General features: G+C 42.1%; 1 protein-coding gene across 1 annotated transcript in view; it reads left to right on the plus strand.

The window, feature by feature from the left end:
• Window positions 1-20,029, plus strand: part of LOC105925175 — a 66,177-nt gene that overhangs the window by 4,872 nt on the left and 41,276 nt on the right. The window contains exons 10-29 of the mRNA XM_036137904.1: window positions 1,350-1,515; window positions 1,594-1,779; window positions 1,903-2,055; window positions 2,334-2,478; window positions 2,689-2,847; window positions 4,655-4,773; window positions 4,862-5,056; window positions 9,439-9,597; window positions 10,235-10,419; window positions 10,498-10,680; window positions 12,804-12,895; window positions 15,087-15,256; window positions 16,552-16,705; window positions 16,787-16,863; window positions 17,009-17,189; window positions 17,275-17,430; window positions 17,743-17,876; window positions 18,533-18,691; window positions 18,788-18,971; window positions 19,068-19,279. Coding sequence (XP_035993797.1) covers window positions 1,350-1,515; window positions 1,594-1,779; window positions 1,903-2,055; window positions 2,334-2,478; window positions 2,689-2,847; window positions 4,655-4,773; window positions 4,862-5,056; window positions 9,439-9,597; window positions 10,235-10,419; window positions 10,498-10,680; window positions 12,804-12,895; window positions 15,087-15,256; window positions 16,552-16,705; window positions 16,787-16,863; window positions 17,009-17,189; window positions 17,275-17,430; window positions 17,743-17,876; window positions 18,533-18,691; window positions 18,788-18,971; window positions 19,068-19,279 — 3,169 coding nt within the window. The remainder of the gene's footprint in view (window positions 1-1,349; window positions 1,516-1,593; window positions 1,780-1,902; window positions 2,056-2,333; window positions 2,479-2,688; window positions 2,848-4,654; window positions 4,774-4,861; window positions 5,057-9,438; window positions 9,598-10,234; window positions 10,420-10,497; window positions 10,681-12,803; window positions 12,896-15,086; window positions 15,257-16,551; window positions 16,706-16,786; window positions 16,864-17,008; window positions 17,190-17,274; window positions 17,431-17,742; window positions 17,877-18,532; window positions 18,692-18,787; window positions 18,972-19,067; window positions 19,280-20,029) is intronic.

Here is a 20,029-nt window from a genome sequence, read left to right on the forward strand (position 1 = left end):
GATTTCTTTACCAATGACTGACCTGTTTAGGGTCACAACGCAGCATCTCAGCATGAAAAATTCCATACCTCGAGGAGGTCACTCAAACGTTCGTTTTGATTTTATTTGAGCAATTCAGAGGTGGACTTGCAGGTGAGTATGGATCTTCTTGCTTCATAACTCAAGTGTCCTTAAGCGCTTGGCCATGAATGGATGACCGGACATTCTTCAGTTTTCTGCTTGAGAGCAGAACTCATGGTTCCATCAATTGCAGCAAGTTTTTCAGGTCCTGAAACAACAAAGCAGCCCAGACCATGAAATTGCCACCACCATGGTGGACTGTCAGAATAGTTTTCTTTGTCTGAAAATTTAGTCTACAGAATACTTTCCAAAAGTCTTTGGGATCTCCAAGATGTTTCTGGTAAATGTGAGATGGACCTTTGTGTTACTTTTGGTCAGCAGTGGTTTAGGCCATGGATGTAACGCACCAAACTGTGGACCCGAATTTCAGCCAAGCACTGAGAGCGTATTCAAAGGAACCGTGGCAGTGGTGAGAGCAGGCTTTACTCATTGCAGCGGCGTCAGGCAAATCAGCTGAAAACAATCCAGAACCCAAGGGAAAGGCAAGGGTCATTCATGTAGAGGCAGAAGTCAGCAAACAAATCCTAGCATTAGGCAGAGCTCTTAGGCTGGGGTACAGAAACAAGGTCGTGGTCTAGAACGTCAGATGCTCGGAACAGATCAGGCCAGGGCAAGGCGAGGTGACGAATTCCAGGAGACAGAATCATGGTAAAAAAAAAGAAGCAAAAATCGGAAATGGTAAAAATGCTGGAAATCCACAAGCAAGTGCTTTCAATAATCTGGAGAGGAACCAGTGGCTGTGAAGTGTTTAAAGTGTATCAGTGCAGATACCAGATAAAAGCTATGAGGCTGATTATAGCAGAGTAGGTGGACGTGGTGGTAGGCAGAAAACAAACAGGCACTCATCATTACAATGGATGCCATTTATGCCAAGTCTCGTTCTTATTGGTAAATCATAAACTCTGACCTTAAGTGTGGAAACTGAGGCCTGCAGAGCTTTAGATGTTGTTCTGGGTTCTCTTTTGACCTCCTGCATGACTGCTCGATGTGCTTTTGGTAGCCCGGCTACTCCTGGGAAGGTTCAGAGATATTCAATGTTTTCCCAACAATAAAATAGTTTCTTTCGAAAGGTTTTATAACTTTCCAATCACTGTCTTTTTGTCTTTTAAAGAAAATATTAACCCTAAATACTGTTTTAGGTTCACTCTGGTTTGAAACAGATTGTCTTATATTAGAAGTAAAAGATCGTATGTAGTACAGATGGATACGGACATTACCTGTTTTGACAGGCAGCCACTATTGGACGCATTACCTGCATGTGGATCTGAAAACTGCACTCTACTGCTGACTGACCTGATCATGAACAAAGAACTGGACGAGGAGCACGTTAACTCTTTCCTTACCGCCCTAGCCCTCATCCCACATCCATCACCTCAGATCATTGGCTCCATCAATGTAGGAACTTACACACTGAAGCCACTATGTTCCCTCATGCTATATTTTGGTTAAACTGATAAACTTTTTTTTGGTAAGGGTTTCTTGGAGAGCCCAGAGCTGCGGCCCAAGGCAATGCTGACCGGATCATCTCTGATCTATCAGCTGTGCCAAAGGCTTCAAACGTCCTGCGGTAAAACACCTCAGGTAGAGTCTTTCTTACAGACGCTTCAGGAAGCCCTGAGCACGGGCTGTGAGGAAAAGGAACCCCACGAAGTCAGTGAGGTACTGTCCCTTTAAGCTGAAGTCAGTGCTCTCGTAAGGCACATGCCAAGTCTTGTAAATGGATTGGAAAACCATTAATGAAAAACTGCCCATTTGCAGATATTATTGTGTTTCTTCCAACAGATTTTTTATGCAATGAAATCCATTGGGAACAGTGGTATGTCTGCAGCTGCCTTTATTCCTCTGTTGAATCGCTGCATGCTGGGCCACAAAACGGAGCTGGAGCTGAGACTTGCTGCCATCCAAGCTTTCAGACGCTTTCCTTGCTCAGCTGACGTAAGTTCATTTTGAAAACCATAGATAAGTCAGTATCAAAGCAAAACATAAAAACCGACACCTTTAAATTCCCCTTTGCCCCAGTTGATTGATTATGTACTCTTTGGTCTAATAGTCTAAGCATGAACTAAAAGACACAGATTAAAACTGAATGAAAGAACATCCCATCAAGGCGTATTTAACCGAAGGGATAATTGATTCACTATGAGCACCAGGTTGAGGAGTGATGAAGAGTGGGAGATTAACAACAGTTCCTGACAGCGGTTTCCTTCCCTCAGCGGTCTGTGCTGTTGCAGCTGTACAGATCTTCCCAGGAGGACCCTGAGGTCAGGATCGCTGCATACCAGCAGCTCATGCTCTGCCCTGACCAGGAAGTGTTTAAGGTGGTGAAGACAACCCTGAGGAGCGAGACTTCCAGCCAAGGTCAGATGTGTGCTTAGACAAGACACCCGGAATATGTAGCACAAGTCTAAATGATAAGTAGAAAAAGTTTAATGTTGACTTTCCTGAGTCGAGTATTTCTTCACACTGGTGTTAATGCTACTGTGAAAGTCAAGGCTATCTTTTTGGGCCTTTTTCCTATTGTATCTGTATTTATGAAAATCTTTTGCCTTTCTCCTTTTGTTTTTATAGTGGGCTCATTTGTCTGGAGTCATCTCACTAATATCCTGCGGAGTGAGGACCCTATGAAGCAGACCTTAATTGACTTACTACCTGATGACATTATAAGCAGAGATTTTGAAGCAGAGTTTTGGAAATATTCCTCCTTTTCAGATCATACTTTTGTTTCAGGTAATAATTCCAGGGCGTTCGTAATGGAGCCGGTTCATATTTATTGTAGATCCTGACCTTAAAGGACATGGACCATTGTTTTTACAACTGTCCCTTTAAACCAGGGGTTCTCAAACTTTTTGTGGTCAGGGACCCCTTAGCAGCAGTAAAGTTTTTCCAAGGATCCCTTTAGATTCCTCATGCTGATAGTATTTTGAAACAGCCCTTTATACTGTGAAATACATTAGGAATTATGTATGTTTTTAAAAAAATATATATATAAATACACCTAATATTAGAGATTTGGTGCAGATTAGATCCTCATTCTCGATAAAGCCAAACTCGATGTAACTTGGCTTTTACCTTCCTTGATGAAGTGGACGGAGGTAAATATTTGTCCATTGTGTTACTTTGCCCAACCCGGACGCATCCTCTGCTGCGCCTCCTCAGGCCCCACATAATATGCGTTTCACGGACCCCCAACCCTTGGTTTGCGGACCCCCGGGGGTCCAGGAACCCCAGTTTGAGGCCACTGTTTTAGACTGTTAATAGGTGGCTTGTAACTTATAGTAATTCTGTTCATTTCCAAATCCAAACTTAAGAAATGTGAAAAGAATTATTATCAAAGAAACAAACTTACAGATGAGCAAACACCCAGAAATAGCCAAAGAGAGATAATGAAACAACAACCTGGGGCCTCTGTGCATAACAAACTAGCCACCCGAGACTAAAGAGCAGGAGATCGGAGACCCAACAGTCCAGTAATCTACCAAGCTTGTTTGGGAAACCACAACTGATAAAAATAAAAATCTTTGTGCTTACAAGTAGATAATGTAAAATTGAATCCAGTTCTGACCGTTACTGAAGCTTTGATGTGCAAGCCTATAATTCAGCTCTTCCTTTTCTCCAAACAATTTTCACCAAAACATTCACCAATTTTCACCAAGTTGTTCTGTAGAATGTTGCTGCAGTCAATGGAAGCATCTATAAGACTTTTCCATTCATTGTGTGTCCATGTTTCACGCAAGATATATAAGCGATAGAAAGCAATTTACATTTGATTCACATGCGATCCGTGGATGTCAGCAGATGATTTGGATCAACATGGAATTTATGAAAGTAAAAAGCTTGTTGAATGAACACATGTTGTTACCTGAGGAACTTTTAGCCACTCCACCACCAACACCTGCGGCTGAGTCTGTCAAAGTCATCTGTGCCACTCTGGCACAAAATGTGTTAAATCCTTGTACCTCAGCATTGGGTTTTTCATTCAACTCAAACCAAGATTCTCAATAAAACTGCAAGTAGACACAATTGTTTCAAATTCAAAGGGCTGGCCCTTATTTGAACAGAAAGACGTTTTTTTTTTCTAAGTAAGGCGAAAAATCCATCCTCTTTACTGATTCTAGTTTTAGAAATCCAAACAACATTTATCTTTAGTAGGATAGTACTCACTCAATCCTTTTATATACTTCCCAAAAAGCAACCTCATATCCATCCCAGAAGAGATTTCTGTTTAAACCAATTTGCACTCAACTCTGCAGTTCTTGATTTACACAATGATGGGCTTTTCTTTTCAATAAAATGCCTGCTGTTAATTAGAAAGCAATGTTTAAAAAGTATTTTCCTGCTTTGGAAAAAAACAGGAGAAGGACCAGTTCTGAATTATTTCTGTTAGCGTTGTCCTGGTCAAAATGTTTTGTGGTACTAAAAATGGTTAGATGAGCTCTTCAAAAATGTAAACGTGTCAGTAATGGTGAGATGATTATGATGTCTGAGGTGGAGGAAGATGCTTTAGGTGTAAACATCCTTTTCTTTTCTGTTTCAGGCTTTGGGATAAAAAATGTAGAAACATCCCTGATTTTCTCTCCAAAGTCCTTTCTGCCCAGGTCTGTCTCGGCCAACGTGACGATTTATTTACACGGTCGAGCGCACAACCTGCTGCAGGTGAGTTTTACCGACATTCAATTATTTAGATTCTGTAGAGATCAAGTAAAAGTCATGTTGAAGGCCCTTCTCTTATTTCTCGCCCCAGGTGGATCTACACATGGAAAACTTTGAGCCACTTTTGAGGAGTGCTTTTGGTGACAAGACAGACAGTGAGCGGGCTGCTAAGCACGGAAAACAGGAGACGAGAAGGGGTGGAAGGGCAGCGGATGACAGAAACAGAGGAGAAAAAGAACCGTGTGTGTCCAACACCGACAGTTATCTGAACCAGGCCAGGGCCATGGTAAGAAACCGGGTTTTTGTCTAAGAGAAGCAGACAAGGTCTATGGTCTAGGTTTCTGCAGGGAGCCAAGGAGGTTTTTAAATCACTGCCATATATCTGACAAACATGCAATTAAAAATGTAATTCACTTCACTCTAACTTTAACCATTTTCTTCTGCAACGATCTGTAGACATAAAAGCTGCAGATTGTTGCAGGTAGAAAACTCCAAACAGGAGTTCAATCTGAAAAACTCACAGAGAAAGAAATTGCAATTAGAAGGATTTTATTGATACAATATTTTAAGTCTTTGGCGCTCAGACCTCGGCAGGAACATTAATGCTGAATTATACTTTAATATGCATAAGTAGATGTATGAGAACAGGGATGTTCCCCCCCAGGTCTGAAACTGGTGGTGGAGTGGAGATAGAAGAAGTTTGTTCAGTCCATATGATGATCTGTTTAAGATAGATGTCCAACTTGATAAACACAGGTTTGCATGAACTGTCCATGATGAGCAAGCTTGAAGCGACTGTGGAGAGGAAAAACTCCCCTTTGGGAAAAAACCTCTGGCAGAACCGGGCCCAACATGGTGGTCTTCTGCCGGACCAATAACAGGCGATAGGGAGTGATGAAGACTGAAGGGAGAAAACACTCTGATGGGTTGAGGATGGAGGAACGTCTTGGAAGCTAGATGAACTCAGCTATGATGGTGGAGAAGGGGTTGGGGGTGGGATGAATCGGACATCTGATTCGAAATCCAACATGCAATCCGTTTGCGCTTGCTGGTTAGCAGGCTGAGACGAGGATTTGAAATTGCTTTTAAGATGAGCGTGGGATGCTGATTGGCTTCATGGAGGTGCGGTTCGTAGCTGATTGGCTCACATCAGAGGCGTATCGGACTCTGATTGAATGGAGGCAGGCGATGAGTTTCTTCAATTGAACTTAAGCCTTCAGCTTCATTTCATACTCAGCTCTTGTCTCTGCTGCCTTCTCTGGACACCACCATGAAAGCTTTCTTAGCAACTTGTTTTTACGGCTTATAATGTCTATCAAACTGTTTCTAAGGTCATTCAGCTTACTGTGTTGTGATGCATTCACACCCCCACACTATATTATGTCGAACTGCAGGAGAATTGTTTTCTAATAGTGCTAAGATATTAAGTTCAGATTTGCTTAAACAACAGATATTAAATGCTTCAATCAAAACGAAACGGCTTTGAATCTCAACAGAGAAATCTCATCCAGTTCCCACAATTATTGACAATTCTGGTAAAGATGTGAAGCACACAGTTCCAGCGGTTTTTAATGTTTGATTTTTGTCTCTGATTATTGATATTGACAACAGTTGGTGAGTAATGGTGCCTTAAAAAAGGATTTGCCCCCTTTTCACTTTTTGCCAAACGGAGTGTTTCAAATCATTAAATCAATTCTAATATCAGACAAAGATAACCAAAGTAAATAGAAAGACAGTTTAAACCAATCTGGCTTTGTGGGGGAAAAAGTACTTGTTCTTGTTGTGACTTGAAGAAATTAACCACAAATGTTGCTTCAGCACAACCAGACCTGTAGAATTAAGAAATTACTTAAATAGAACCTGCCTGACAATATGAAGAAGGCTAAAAGATTTGAAATAAGCCGCAGTTCACGCCTTGATGTAAAGAAATTCTAGAACAGGTAAGAAACAAAGACATTAACATCTCTCAGTCTGGGAAGTTTTACAAAGCCATCGCTAAGTCTTTGAAACTCCAGCAGGAAACAAAAACAAGAAAAATTCTAAAAATCCTCTTTCACATCAATGTAGAACCCTTCTTAACCTTCCCAAAGATCTATTTCACATGGTTTGTGCAATCTTTCATTAGTCCATCCTTTGTAAAACACTAAATAAGATTTGTGTTTATCGTATGGTTGCATGAGAAAAGTCCCTGCGCCCGGTGCTAAAAAGCAAGCTTGGAGAAGATAAAACCAAATTAATTTTTGTTGTTGAAATGACAGGGATTATGTTTAAAAAAGAAAATAAAAACATCTCAATTATCCTTATAGCATTGGTAAGATAAATTGGTGATAGTATTACAGGCCAGTTCAGCTGCAGGATGGACGGAGTTGTAAAGGAATGGTGCATTTTGCATTTATAGCAGCAAATTCTAAAGAGGAACCGTCAGGACATCTGTCTGAAGAAAAAAATGGGTCATGCAATGAAACAATGACCCTGAGCATACAAGTCATTCAACCAAAGAATGGCCGAAGAAGAATAAAGTTAATGTTGTGGAATGGCCAAGTCAAAGACCAATGTCCTGACCTTAATCCAACAGAAATGTTGTGGAGGGGACAGTCATGGGGTAACCTCCATTAGAGTATATAGTTAATGAGCTACCGTTCATCCCCCAAGATGATGGTTTGGCTTGATCGGTGGTGATCAGACAGGCAAAGGCTGTACTTTACCCCTAACAGACGCTTAGCTCAAACAAGCCCATATCATTTCAACTGTTAAACATTTCGCATAATGTTCTCATTTGAGTAATCTTCAATCAAGATTTCTAAATATAAATTAAGCAAAAGGTTATGCAACTTAGACACTTTAATATTTAAGTTTAATTCTACCTAATTTTTAAAATGTACATTCTCAACATGGACGTAGACTTTTAAAGGGCCATTGTCATGTATTTTGACCATAAAAAGAAAACACAAAAAAAAAACATATATTCATCTTTAAATAAAACAATATAAGCCAAGCAGTCGTCTTGATAGTGTTTACTTGAATTTTTTGAGCCGTAAAAGAACTTTGCACTGGGTGCGATCAGCAGACATAAACATTGTTTTGCTATCTGTCAGCAGTACTGCCGAACTAACAGAAAGCTAGATGGAGACAACTGACAGATCTACTGTTGGAGCAAGTAAACCCTGAAACTGGGCAACTAATTGGCATTGTGGAGGTGAACTGAATTAAGCTGCTTATAGAAACAATGGTAAAGATAAGGAACCAAAACACTGATGGAACTTAACGGAGATGTAAGGATACGGTCTTACCAGACAAAAATCCTACAGGTAACTACATAAACAAAAATGATCCCTAAGCAGAGAGTAATTAGAACCTTGTTGTGTGAACATATTAACAGAAATGGACCAAAAGTCTCATTTCAGTGGATCATTGTCCTGTAAACAGGGCCTAAGAAGCTAAGCCTTATAAATGCCTCATCATCCGGAAAAGAAAAATAAATAATTAAAAGCAACTCTTACAAGGAAATGCTGAAAACAAACCTAAAACAAAACCCAAACACCTGTAGATTATGATGCTGAAATAATAATAATAAAAAAAAAACACTTCACTGCTCTATATCACCTCTATCCATCCATTTTCTAACACATCTATCCCTTGTGGGGGCTGGTGCCTATCTCCAGCTGTCAATGGGGTAGAGGCGGGGTACACCCTGGACAGGTCGCCAGTCTATCACAGGGCAATATCACCTTCAGTTATTTTATAAAAAACAAAAACTGTTGCGCTATGCCCCTCTCTTCCCCTAGGAGTACAATTTTGTGGAAGGGCAATTGACCTCACGTTAAAAAGAAACAACCACAAAAGAAGAAAAAAAAAAAGAAACAACCAGGTTTAGGATTCAAACTCTGGAGTGTCGCATGCGCTAACCCTGGGCCGCCACCGTGCTATGTTTTTAATTAAGGAATAGAATGTTACTGAAATATTGGTACACCTCTGACTAACTTCTAAATCTTTTCCAACAAGGTGGCTTTCATATATTCCCCATAACAACAAGCTGGTTTACCAGCAACAGCTGCTTCAGGTTAAGAAGCGCAGCTTTTTTGACTTTAGCATTAGCGCTGTCGTTGAACTCGCTAAAGCTGGGTAAACTTATATCTTTGGGTCAACAGAGAAACTTTTTCGATCGCAAGTATTATAGGTTTTAAGTTTTCTTACTTAACATGTTTATTCACAATACAACATAATACACCCCATCTAATCATACCAGCTTTACAGTTCACTGCTGGACATGACAAATGACAATAATGCCAGGCAGCGACAACATTGTCAGGGAAACTAATCAATATATTTGTTATCTAAATACGCAGTTCATGCTGTTAGAATTCACTAGTAATTTGCTTCATTTTGGTTTAAATTTGTGTATTTGTTTTATATGTTTGTTAATGTGTGGTTTAGGTGAGCTCAATCTGTACACCAATAATATGCAGGAGTTGTGGGATTTGACAGGCAGTTGAAATTTTGCAGGGTTGCAAGTTTATGTTTGAGCAAGAAGATATTTATGCCCCTCATTTAGTCAACATGTAAAAAAAAAAAAAAAAAAAAAAAAAATTCTTACCTGTTAGATATTCATCCAATTTTAGCATGGTTTCCTGACAGCCTTGTGTCTGTTAATGTGTTTTTTTTCTCCAGTTTTTTGGAAAAAAGAAAGTAGACGAGGAAAGGCCAAGGTGTTGGTTTGCTGTGAAGATCTTTGGGAATGAGCTCAGTGTGTTGACATGTGACGACATCTACAACCAAGTCCATCAGGCGTCCCTCAGCATGGCTGGGCTGGCTGTGAAACTGCTCAAGGTAACGCAGCAAATATAGCGTGCGCTGCTGTAACCACCAATCTTAGTCACAGTTTTCATCAAAAATCTCCTTTTCCAGATGAAAAGTAAGCTAAAAATAATATACAATGACCTATACTCAGATAAAAAAGACATTATTATGTCAACCAATAAGGAATGAGAATAATGGAAGTAGATGCCATCCATTACAATTTTATATTTGATAGCCAGTGAGATTTTAATCTTTGAAGTGTACATCCTACTTATGGCTTTTTACAGTTGAAACTTTATTGTTATGTTTTCAAATAACAAAACTCAATCTTTGTCTGTGTATGTCAAACTTTTTAATGAATTCATTTCCATAGTAAGATAAATATTTCACCAAAAATGTAAAGAAAAATGTAAAAAGGTCTCAAAAAAAAAAAAAACCCTATGACTTCTGGTTTTACTCGACTAAATTCACTGCAAATTTAGTCAGCTAAAACTAGACCGAAACTAAAACGACAAGATGATTGAATTGTTACTAAAAGTGCTTTAGTCAAAGGACTTCATCAAAATGTGCTGTCAAAAGTAACACTGGCTGTAACAGTCTGTGATTCACTCATCTGTTTACAACCCCTCACCCGCAGGATTTTCCTTCCTCCTCCTTTGTCCTGCAGGGTCATGAGGTTCAGCTGAGCCACAGGGGTGTGCTGATGACCGAGGAGCTGGTGTTGCCCTCGCTGTCCGGCGTCCCCATCAAACTGGCCGTCAACATGACCTCTCTTCTCTCGCTGCACCTGAAAGGCAGCGTTAACTACAGGGATGCTTCTCACTTCTCCCTGAACGGATACGTGCGCCCCAGGTAGAGCTGGCTTTACGGTCTAACAGTGGCCACATGGTTAGTCTATCAGCAGAGTGTAACTAGTGTCTTTGTTCACAGTGCCTATGTGGGCTTGTCAGCCAGGATGGGGGTGGACGGTGCTTTGGGTCGGGCTGCGGTTGAATGGCTTGCTGAGCTCAGGAGCTCCCCCAGCCTGGATGGGATCTTACAGCTGCAGGAGGGGCGGGACATCCGAGTCACTCTGAACACACCACAGGACTTGATGGACATCTTCTCTCTCAGGTAAGTGTCAGTGTTTAATGCCACATGAAAGGACATTAAATACTGCAAGCGGTAAAATCAAGTGGTTGAATACTACAAGAAAATACATTTATTCATGATGTCTTCTTTGTTGTTTTGTGTCTCAGCCCAGACACATATGGACATTGACTTTATAGCGCATTTGATGGCTTGCTGTGATATCTAGCACCAACGTGTCAGTGATAGATCCTTTATGCCCTGGAAAATTGTAAGTTGGGTCTCAGATGGTCAGCGTCCACTTAGACAAAGATAGAGAGAATTTAAAAGCTAAGGAACGCTTTGTCTTGTTTCTGAAACTGATCAAAGCACATTGATCCTGCTCCCAAATGCCACGGAACTGGGGATTGTCTCTAAAAAAAGATGCTGATCAGCAACATATATCTTGGCTTTTCTGTAAACATATTACAGCTTCTTGAATAAAATAGCCCAATATTACCCAGAAGAACATTGTTGGCCATCTTGCCTTTGTCCTTTGTTGGTGCCTGGGATCTTCTGTAGCCTGGATACACATTCATCAATCTGGATACTTACACAGAAAACACCCTCAGCAGAAAAAAACACCTTTGGTGTCGATTAAAGATGATCATGGAGACCCTGACCAGTCTGCTGCTTCATGGCCTCATACCAACAAACTTTCGGGGACCAAAAAAGTTGGTTCATATTTTTCTCCTCCTTGGATCACTTTCTGCTGACATAAATCACTGCAGATGAGGAAATGTTCTATCAGAGCTGCAGCTGTCAAAATGTTAAAACCCTCAACAAGCTTGTCCATGTCGAAAAACAAATCTAATGAAAAAACAAGACAAAGGACCACTTGTATAAAAACCCACTGACCATCTCATTGTAATCAGATAATATATGACTCCACTGTGGCATCAGCCTTCTTCTATTGAGTAATCTGCTGGGATAGCAGCATCACAATCATTATAGGAAGAAACTTGGAAGACAGACCAGGGATGCTAGCTCTGTCTTAGGATCAGAGAGATATAGTGAATTATATATTAATATGCAGACAATATATTAATTATTGTAGCGAAATGTTACTTGTTGACCCAAGGTCTGTGGGTGCTCATGTAAACTGCCCCCTCTCACATCGCCATAATAGACATCTACCAATGTCTATTATGCCTTTTAATCAACTGAAAGGTCCCAACACAAAATGGAGACTGAAATTTACCCCAAAATAGTATGCTCCTGAACCTTCATGGGAGGTAGTAATAATAAATCTGGGACCGCTAAGCTTGTATAAACAGCACTAAATGTATTCCAACGGCATGCATGAGGAAGATGACGAAGAGCTTGGACATGGGGAAATCCCGTGCAAAAGGAGGCTGAGATGTAAGTCACGACCCTTTGATTCCGCAATCCCAACTACACGATCTGAATGCTCACACATCATCGTCAATATGACGTTAGAGAGCAAAGTCATCCATATGGTTGGGTTTGTGGCTGGACCTACGATGCGATGGGGGCCACTGGTTCAAACAAGGGCCCACTGTAACATTTGTACGCCCCTTATACTGGGCAGTTAAATGGTAAGACCACCTGACCTCAGGCAAATCCAAAATGTGACTGATATCCTTTTAAACTCTACCAAGTGGTGGTAATACTGTGTCTGTTTAATTTGGTTTGGCACCTTCTGTGGCACAGGTCAACTGCAAAACACCTAAATGTTTCAGATCATCAACTATCTGATATTTTAAGATAAGACAAAGATAATCTGAGTAAAAAGTCATGTATTAAGGGGAAAAAAGCTATCCTATGTTTAAAAGTGATTGCCTCCTAAACCTCATAACTTGTCCGACTCTTCGCAGGAACAATAGGAATGAGTCTGAGTTAGATTTATGTTTTCTGATTAAACAGGGGGGCTTTTTCCACCATTGTGTGTCCTCCTGTTATCTTTGTTTGCCATCAGACATTTCAGTGTGACAAAAAAAGGGAAAACAGACGTAATCTGGAAGAGGTCTTATACATTTTAACAACCCTGTAGGTGTTGTAGGTGTTGTGCTCTAGCAGTGATAAAGTTAGGATCCCAGCTAAATGGGCTATTTTGAGATGTTAATGATGGTTTCTGAATAGCGACTTGTAATTTCTGTACTCTTCAGCTCCAGAGTATTTCAGCTTAGCGGAGACCACAGAGAGGAGATTAAGGGACCAAAACCTCGGATCCAAAAGACCTCCTGCACACCAAAAGACTGTGAGTTTTTTTTAGAAGTCAGCTTCTGTGCCACCTTTGCTATTTGGTTAGTTTTAACTCAGATTGTTGCAGGTAACAAACATGAACATGACTGTAGCTTTGCAATGACGGGGGGGGGGGGGGGGGGGGGGACTTAGAGAGGAGGCAACAGAGCAGTCTAAAACTTATATTTCGCAAGCTCAGTTTTCTGTCTTTTTTTTTTTTTTGGTTGCTATTGATCCGGTGTATTGTGGCTATGCAGCTTAACATGACTTCCACATCCACCCCAGCAATAAATACTTATTGCCCGAGTGCCAAGTTCAGGCACTCGGGCAATGAGTTCAGGACCTAAGATCAAGTCAGATCTTGAACTGATCAAGATTTGTAAAACTTGATCAGGTCTTTTAACCTGACTCAGTTAGTGAATGGTCCAACAGAGGATGAAGGACACGCCCTGAACTTAATTTGAACCTTTGGTTTACCTGGAGATGTCAAAGAGATATGCAACTCTGGCATCTCTGATCATTTCCCTGTTTTATTTGAGTTCAGTCTTTTAGCGTCTGTGCGTGGCTGGTCTGACCTGCTTACAGGGTGCAGCAATGCTGTTGGATCCCTGGGCTCTTCTGGCTGCATGTCTGTTAGGTATCTTGATGTGATTCTTGATTTGGGTTGTAAGTACGGTAAACAGGTTAGTGCAGTAGTCCAGTCTAGCTTTTATCGTCTAAGGCTAGTCAAGAATTATCTTTCTCGTGATGCCCTCCAGTGGGTTATTTATGCTTTTGTTACTTCTTAACTAAAGCACTGCAACCTGCTCTGTAGTCAGAGGTCTTTCTGACTAAACTCATCTTTTTAAACTGGCTTTTAATTCCAGAGAGCATGACCATTCTCTGTTTATTCTATGCCTTTGTCAAACTTGCATTGATTATTGCTTTTTATTAAGTTGTTTAATTTGTTATTGACCTGTACAGCAGTTTGATCACCTTTTGGTTCGTAAAGTGCTTTGTAATTGAATAAATAATGAAAATGAAGCGTGCAAATAATCCTTAGCATTTGATAAACAGTCGTGTGTGAAGAGGGTGAAGAGAGCAGGGCTGAGGACACAACCCTGCGGCGCTCCAGTGTTGAGCATCAAGGGAGCAGACGTGTGTTCCCTATCCTCACCACCTGGCGTCTGTTGGTGAGGAAGTCACTGATCCAGGAGCAGAGTGGTGGAAGTAATCCCAGGTTGTGGAGCTTCACGGTGTTGAAGGCAGAGCTGAAGTCCACGAAGAGCATCCTGACATAGGTGATGGGATGCTGCAGATCAGTCAGAGCTGAGAGAAGTGCCAGTGAGACAACGTCCTCCATGGAGCGATTCTCCCTGTAGGTGAACTGCAGGTTTTCCAGGCCAGGAGGGATGGCATCCTTGATGATGAGAAGAATCAGCATTACATGTGGTTTTTAGAACACAGCAATACAGCATACTGTAGATTTTAGAATGGACACAACTTTCAAAACAGCTGAATAAAAGGAAAGTGTTTAATCTTAACAGCAGTTCAGCATTTTAACAGTGTGAGTCAGAAAGATGTATAGCAGTGTGGTGGTTCGGCTGATAAGGTGGTGGTACCATTTGACTGATGACTTCAGATGACTTCAGCTCAGACAGATCACGGAGAGGGTGTGGGGAGTCTCTGATAATGCTCAGTTTCCTGTTCCTGCAGTGGCTCTAAAAGGTCCTGCATAGAAAGCAGGGACACACCAAGGGGTCTTTCAGCTCCCCTCACCATCTTCTGCGGGGCCTGTTTGTCTGCCATATGCAGGCGGAGTACCATGCTGAGATGCAGCGGATTAACACAGTCTCCACCCCCAGATTTGTAGAAAAATGGTGAGAACGCTGGATGAGGGTGATGCTTGATTCAGCATCCTCACAGGTTGCAGTCTCTGCTTGGCCGTTTCATGACTTCAGTGGTGTTCTTCAACCGGGTGAGGTCGTCAGAGATCGGTACTCCAGAAAACTTCATACTGTCTCCCCTCTCTACTGAAGTTACCGGTTATGGAACTAAATCTGAACAATATACTTAATTCTTTAATTCATATAGTCTGCACTGAAATAAAAGTCAGAGCAGATTTAAACATCCTTGCAAAAAAGTCTGTTTTCATTCGTCCCATTTTCCCATATTCTTCTATTCTTTTCTGATATAATCTATTATAACTGAACTATGGTTTCTTGCAGGGTCCAAACTGATTGGCTGGCAGTTGTGCTCCAATGTCTCTTATCCTTCTCTTGCCTCTGGTATTACTTTACCCCCTTCTGGACCGGTCCAACTGTCGCTCAGACTGCTGAAGCTGGATAGAGGCCTCCATTACTATCTGCTGGAGGCCGCTTACTCATTACATCATATGGTAAATGTAAATCTATATAGTGGCAAGGTTTTATACAATATACGTAAGAGTTTCTGTAAAAAAAAAAAAAAAAAAAAAAAGCATGTGTGTGTATTTTGAGATTTTACATGATCTGCAATGTATTTTATTTGGATTGTATGTGATAGACAAAGTGGTGCAGATGTGTGAAGTGGAGGAAAAAGGTTTCAGTGTTTTGTACAGTTTTAACAAAACAAAGCTAAAACGTATCGCTGTAGGTAATTTCAGGATAAGTGCACTTGTTCTATATTTTTCAACCCATCATCTGAAATTGGGAAGACTGGCACTGGTGCAAACGTGTTCAGACACGGCCATCCAGCTAGACCAATGCCCCTTTTCCACTGGCTCCATTAGGCCGCATGGCTCCACTCCGCTCTGTCTCACACACTCTCCTTGCAACTGGTTGTGTTTCCTTTGACCCGGTTATGGCAGGAGGAGGGGATGCTTTAAGCCACACCTCCAGGCGTCTGTGGTATCTGTTGTGCTTCATAATCGTGCAAATGAAGTGTGAGTCGTAACTTTTCCGAGACACCAGAAGAAGAAGAAGACTATGGAGAAATGCTGGTATGAACATGTGGACAGACAGACATATTACGTAATGTGCACATATATAATTTACAGACACACACAGACATACAAACGTAGGCAAAGATCCAATACAGTGTAAAACAGACAGATATAACCGGCCACTGTTCACCTGCCCGCCGTCGCTGGCTGGACGGCAGCAGATCTCACCCACTGCTCAGCGAGCTAACTCTTTAGCCATGTCTAGCCAGCCAGCGGGAATTGGCCGGTATTTACCACTACAAATGAGGAAAGCTTCAGACACAAACCTGCAAAGTAAAATAAGACCTCACCGTTGCAGATGCCCTCCACATTGAGGTTAAGGTTGCAATGTGAAATCAATGGCTGCCTTTTCTGTAGCAGCGAGTTTGGAAAATGGTGATTTGTTTTTCTGTCTGCTCCGGCTGACCGCACCCTTGGCCAATCAGTGAACAGCCATCTGTTCATGTCACATGTGGTCCCAGCTCAGCTCTAGTACCCGGTTAGACACAGGTACGAAAAGCTAGGTGCTGAAAAAACAGTAATGGAAATGCACGCAAAGCGGTGCCGAGTGGCATGGAGGAGGCCCAAGCAGAGCCCGTGGAAAAGGGGCACAAGTGCCCAGAGTAGAGGGAGATTAATCTAAGAAGCAGTCAAGAGGCTCTTGGTAACAGTGGATGAGCTAAAGAGATCCAAAGCTCAGGTGGGAGCTTTTTTCTACTGTTGTATTACAGGGGGGGACCTGGTTTCCCAGAGAGGCCTCCATCCACCTCCTACTTGCCACCCCTCAGTCGTCCATTCCCAGGGACATGTCTCTGGACCTGGCCATCAGCTCCCACAGAGTGCTGCTGAGAATCAAGCATCCACTGAAAACCATCTTCTTACAAGGTCAGGCCAAGAGGCGGTCTGAAACAGGCAAAGGACTTCTCAGATGTTTAGTGGTTTAAAACCTGCTCTTTCCTTCTTTAGGACAAATTGAACAAGAGAAGAATATACAGTCAGGGAAGCTTGAGCTTACAATTGACAGCGTTCATTATTATATCCTGGTAAGTATTAGATGACAAGGTCGGAGGCACATTTTTCATAATGTAACCCATCCATCCATCCTGTGTCTTCTGCTTATCTGAGACAGGGTTGTGGGGCGCCTACTTATTTCTCTTAATCTCTGTTCTTGTCGGCTTTAATCTGCAGGGTTTGGTGGAGAGCACCAGCCTTCAGTCTGAGCAGAGAACACGGTACCACGTGGAAGCTAAGACGGCCGCTGACGAACACCCCATGGTTCTGTCGGCTAACGCTACTCGTGGACTGGGCAGGAAGAGCAGCTTCTCTGCTACTCTGAAGAACGTGTTCAGAGAAACCGCCTCCCTCTCAGGTGACACGCCATTGTTTTTATTGTTGCAGCCCTGAAAACATCTGCTTTTACAGGCTTCGCTGAACAAGCAGCTGTCTTTGTTTAGTGGCTCTGGAGCGGAGGCGGGACCTCAGCAGCAGCCAGTACTCTGTGGAGGCGGAGCTCTTCTTACCTGGACTGGTGGGCAGCAGGATGCTGGGACTGATGGAACAGAAGGGGGCGCTGTTGAGCTCTGTCCTCAGGGTGAAATATGGCCTGAGAGGTCAGCACAGATTGTTACCATTGTGATGTCAGCAACAGGTTGCCAACTAGAGTCCTGACGTGGAGCTGCTTTGTTAATGAGAGCTTTCATTTATATGTAGACTATGTTGTGGAATTCAGTTTGATTTGCATTAGAAGCTGGTGAAAATGCGAAACAAAGATCTTGTAAATAATATGTTGAGGAGTTTAAACAGCAAAAACAACAGACGCATGGTCCAGAAATGAGCAGACTTCTGCTCTACAATAATTGGACAATATGTAAGGATTTATACCTGCAGTTAATTTTATATTTTGATTTGCTACATCCTGACAGGGGAATCCAGGAACCTGCATCAGGAGTGCTATACTTCCCAGAGACTGAGGAGAGGCAGGGACTCAACCCTCACGTACATCATGAGAGCTGATCATGAATTCTACTGCACTAACACGGCATCTATCAACCACAAGGTGACTGTGGACATACACTGGTGGACACACTTATTGGCACCCTTGGTAAAGTCGTGTAAGGAGCTTTGAATAAATGTATATTTCATGGCAACAGCATCATCTCACACTAAAATGTGAAAAAACAACCAACCTATGAATGAATATATTTATTCAGTTGGGGGGAAATCCCATGTTAACAAATCATTATTTTAACAAAATCACTGATGGCACAATAACTCTTGATGTAGCAAAAGCCTTTTTTAGTTTATACCTTACCTTATCTAATTGAGCTGAGTTTGATCTAAGACTTCCTGGTTCCTGTATGAAGACATCAGCAGCAACAAACAAAGTATGAAGCACCTCATACCCACTTTAAAGCCTGGTGGAGGAGCTGTGATGCTGTGGGCCAGTTTCTCTTCCAAAGGCTGTGCAAACTTTGTCAGGGGGCTTGATTTGCATTTGATTTGCACGTTCTCTTTAGAAGTTAAACAGTGTGGGAAGATGGTATTTGAAGTCCGTCCCACTGATATTCATTGACAAAGAACGATAAATTTCTACCAAGCCAGGTTAACCCCAAGTGTTTTTCTGATAGACACGTGATTGTTGATCTCTGCTAGAATGTTTTTGTCCTCTCTTAAGTTTAACGCAATGAGAGTTGACCCAAATGCCTGTAACAGATCCACATCAGGCATGAAGAAAGCCCCAGCCACATCAAGTCAGCCCTGGACATGAGCTACGGCAAACACTGGGACGAGCTCAACAACAAACACACACTTCTCCTCAGTCAGTCCCTCCTGAACCGATCCACAGAGAACCACACCAGTTACGTGTTGGAGGTGAGCCCGTCCATCATCCTTGTTATCATTTCTACAAGCACCATAGTAAGACGATTGGAGGTCCAGGAGGTAACATTTTCTCCCTGGTGTTTCCAGTTCAATCTGCAGGTACCAGGGAACAATTTAAACTACAGGACTCAGCTGATGCACTCTCACCTGACGCAGCATGGCTCTGAGAGCAGCACTCACTTAAAAATCAATTACAACAACCTGATGCCTGTGGTGGCTGGATTACACTGGAAAAGCCCTCCCAAAAACGTTCTTCCAAAGAAATGGGAAGGTATAAAGATTTTTTTTCCTGAGATGTGCATTTTGAAGTCAGAGAAGCCAAACATCTGCTCCCAACCACTGGCTATCACCCCTTATTTCTGTCCAGGCACCTTCAACATGGACACACCAGGGCTGTACATTTACGCCACCCACAAGCTGAGCCAGCCGCACCGCCACACCCTGCAGCTCACCTCGGAGCTGACAGCCAGCAAGTGGCTGACCGTCCGTAACCTGGTCCTGGACGCTTTGTACAGGGACAGGGGCCGAGAGAAGGAAGCCCGTTTGGAGGTCTACACACCTGCTGCTACCTACCTCCAAGTAAAGAAACGCATCAGTACTTCAGCCTGAACAGTCCAAATATAATGATTTACAGTGCGCTCATAAATATTTCTTTTTCACATTTTGTCAGATTATAACTATAAATTTGAATGTTTTCATTGTTTTTTTTATTCGATAAACCCACATAAAGTAGTGCCTAACTGTAACTCTTACAGTGTTTGCAAGACTTTTTATATATATGAATCTGAAAAGTGTGGCATACACTTGTAGTATGGCCAATACTTTGTCAGACCACCTTTTCTGCTGATGGCAAGGCTAGAGAAATTTGTGCCCATTATTTACATCAGTTTCAAGTCTTGGTATGGATGCTCATATGGAGCTAAGTCTGGGCTTGACTGGGCCATCCTGACATTATAATATGCTTTGCTCTAACCTGTTCCATTGCATCTTTGGCTATAAGTTTAGGCCCGTTGTCTTGCTGGAAGAGGAACCTCCACCCTAGTTTCCAGTCTTGTGCAGCCTCTAACAGGTTCTCTTCCATTATTGTGCAGCGTGTTTAGCTCCAGGCATCTTGCCGACCAGCTCCCTCTTTGCTACAGCATGATACCACCGTGTTTCACTGTGGGGATTTGCAAGTTTGCAGTCGTGCTATCCTCTTTTCGCTCTCAGATGACAGATTGAACTGTGCTCTGTCAGATGTTCAAAGCTTGGGATTGTTTTCTGTGATCTAACCCTGCTTTAAACTTCTCCATAACTTTAAAGCCTTTTTTCTTCCTTGGTTTTCATGAT

Source organism: Fundulus heteroclitus, chromosome 6 (genome assembly GCF_011125445.2).
Source record: "Fundulus heteroclitus isolate FHET01 chromosome 6, MU-UCD_Fhet_4.1, whole genome shotgun sequence".
Classification (NCBI taxonomy): domain Eukaryota; kingdom Metazoa; phylum Chordata; class Actinopteri; order Cyprinodontiformes; family Fundulidae; genus Fundulus; species Fundulus heteroclitus.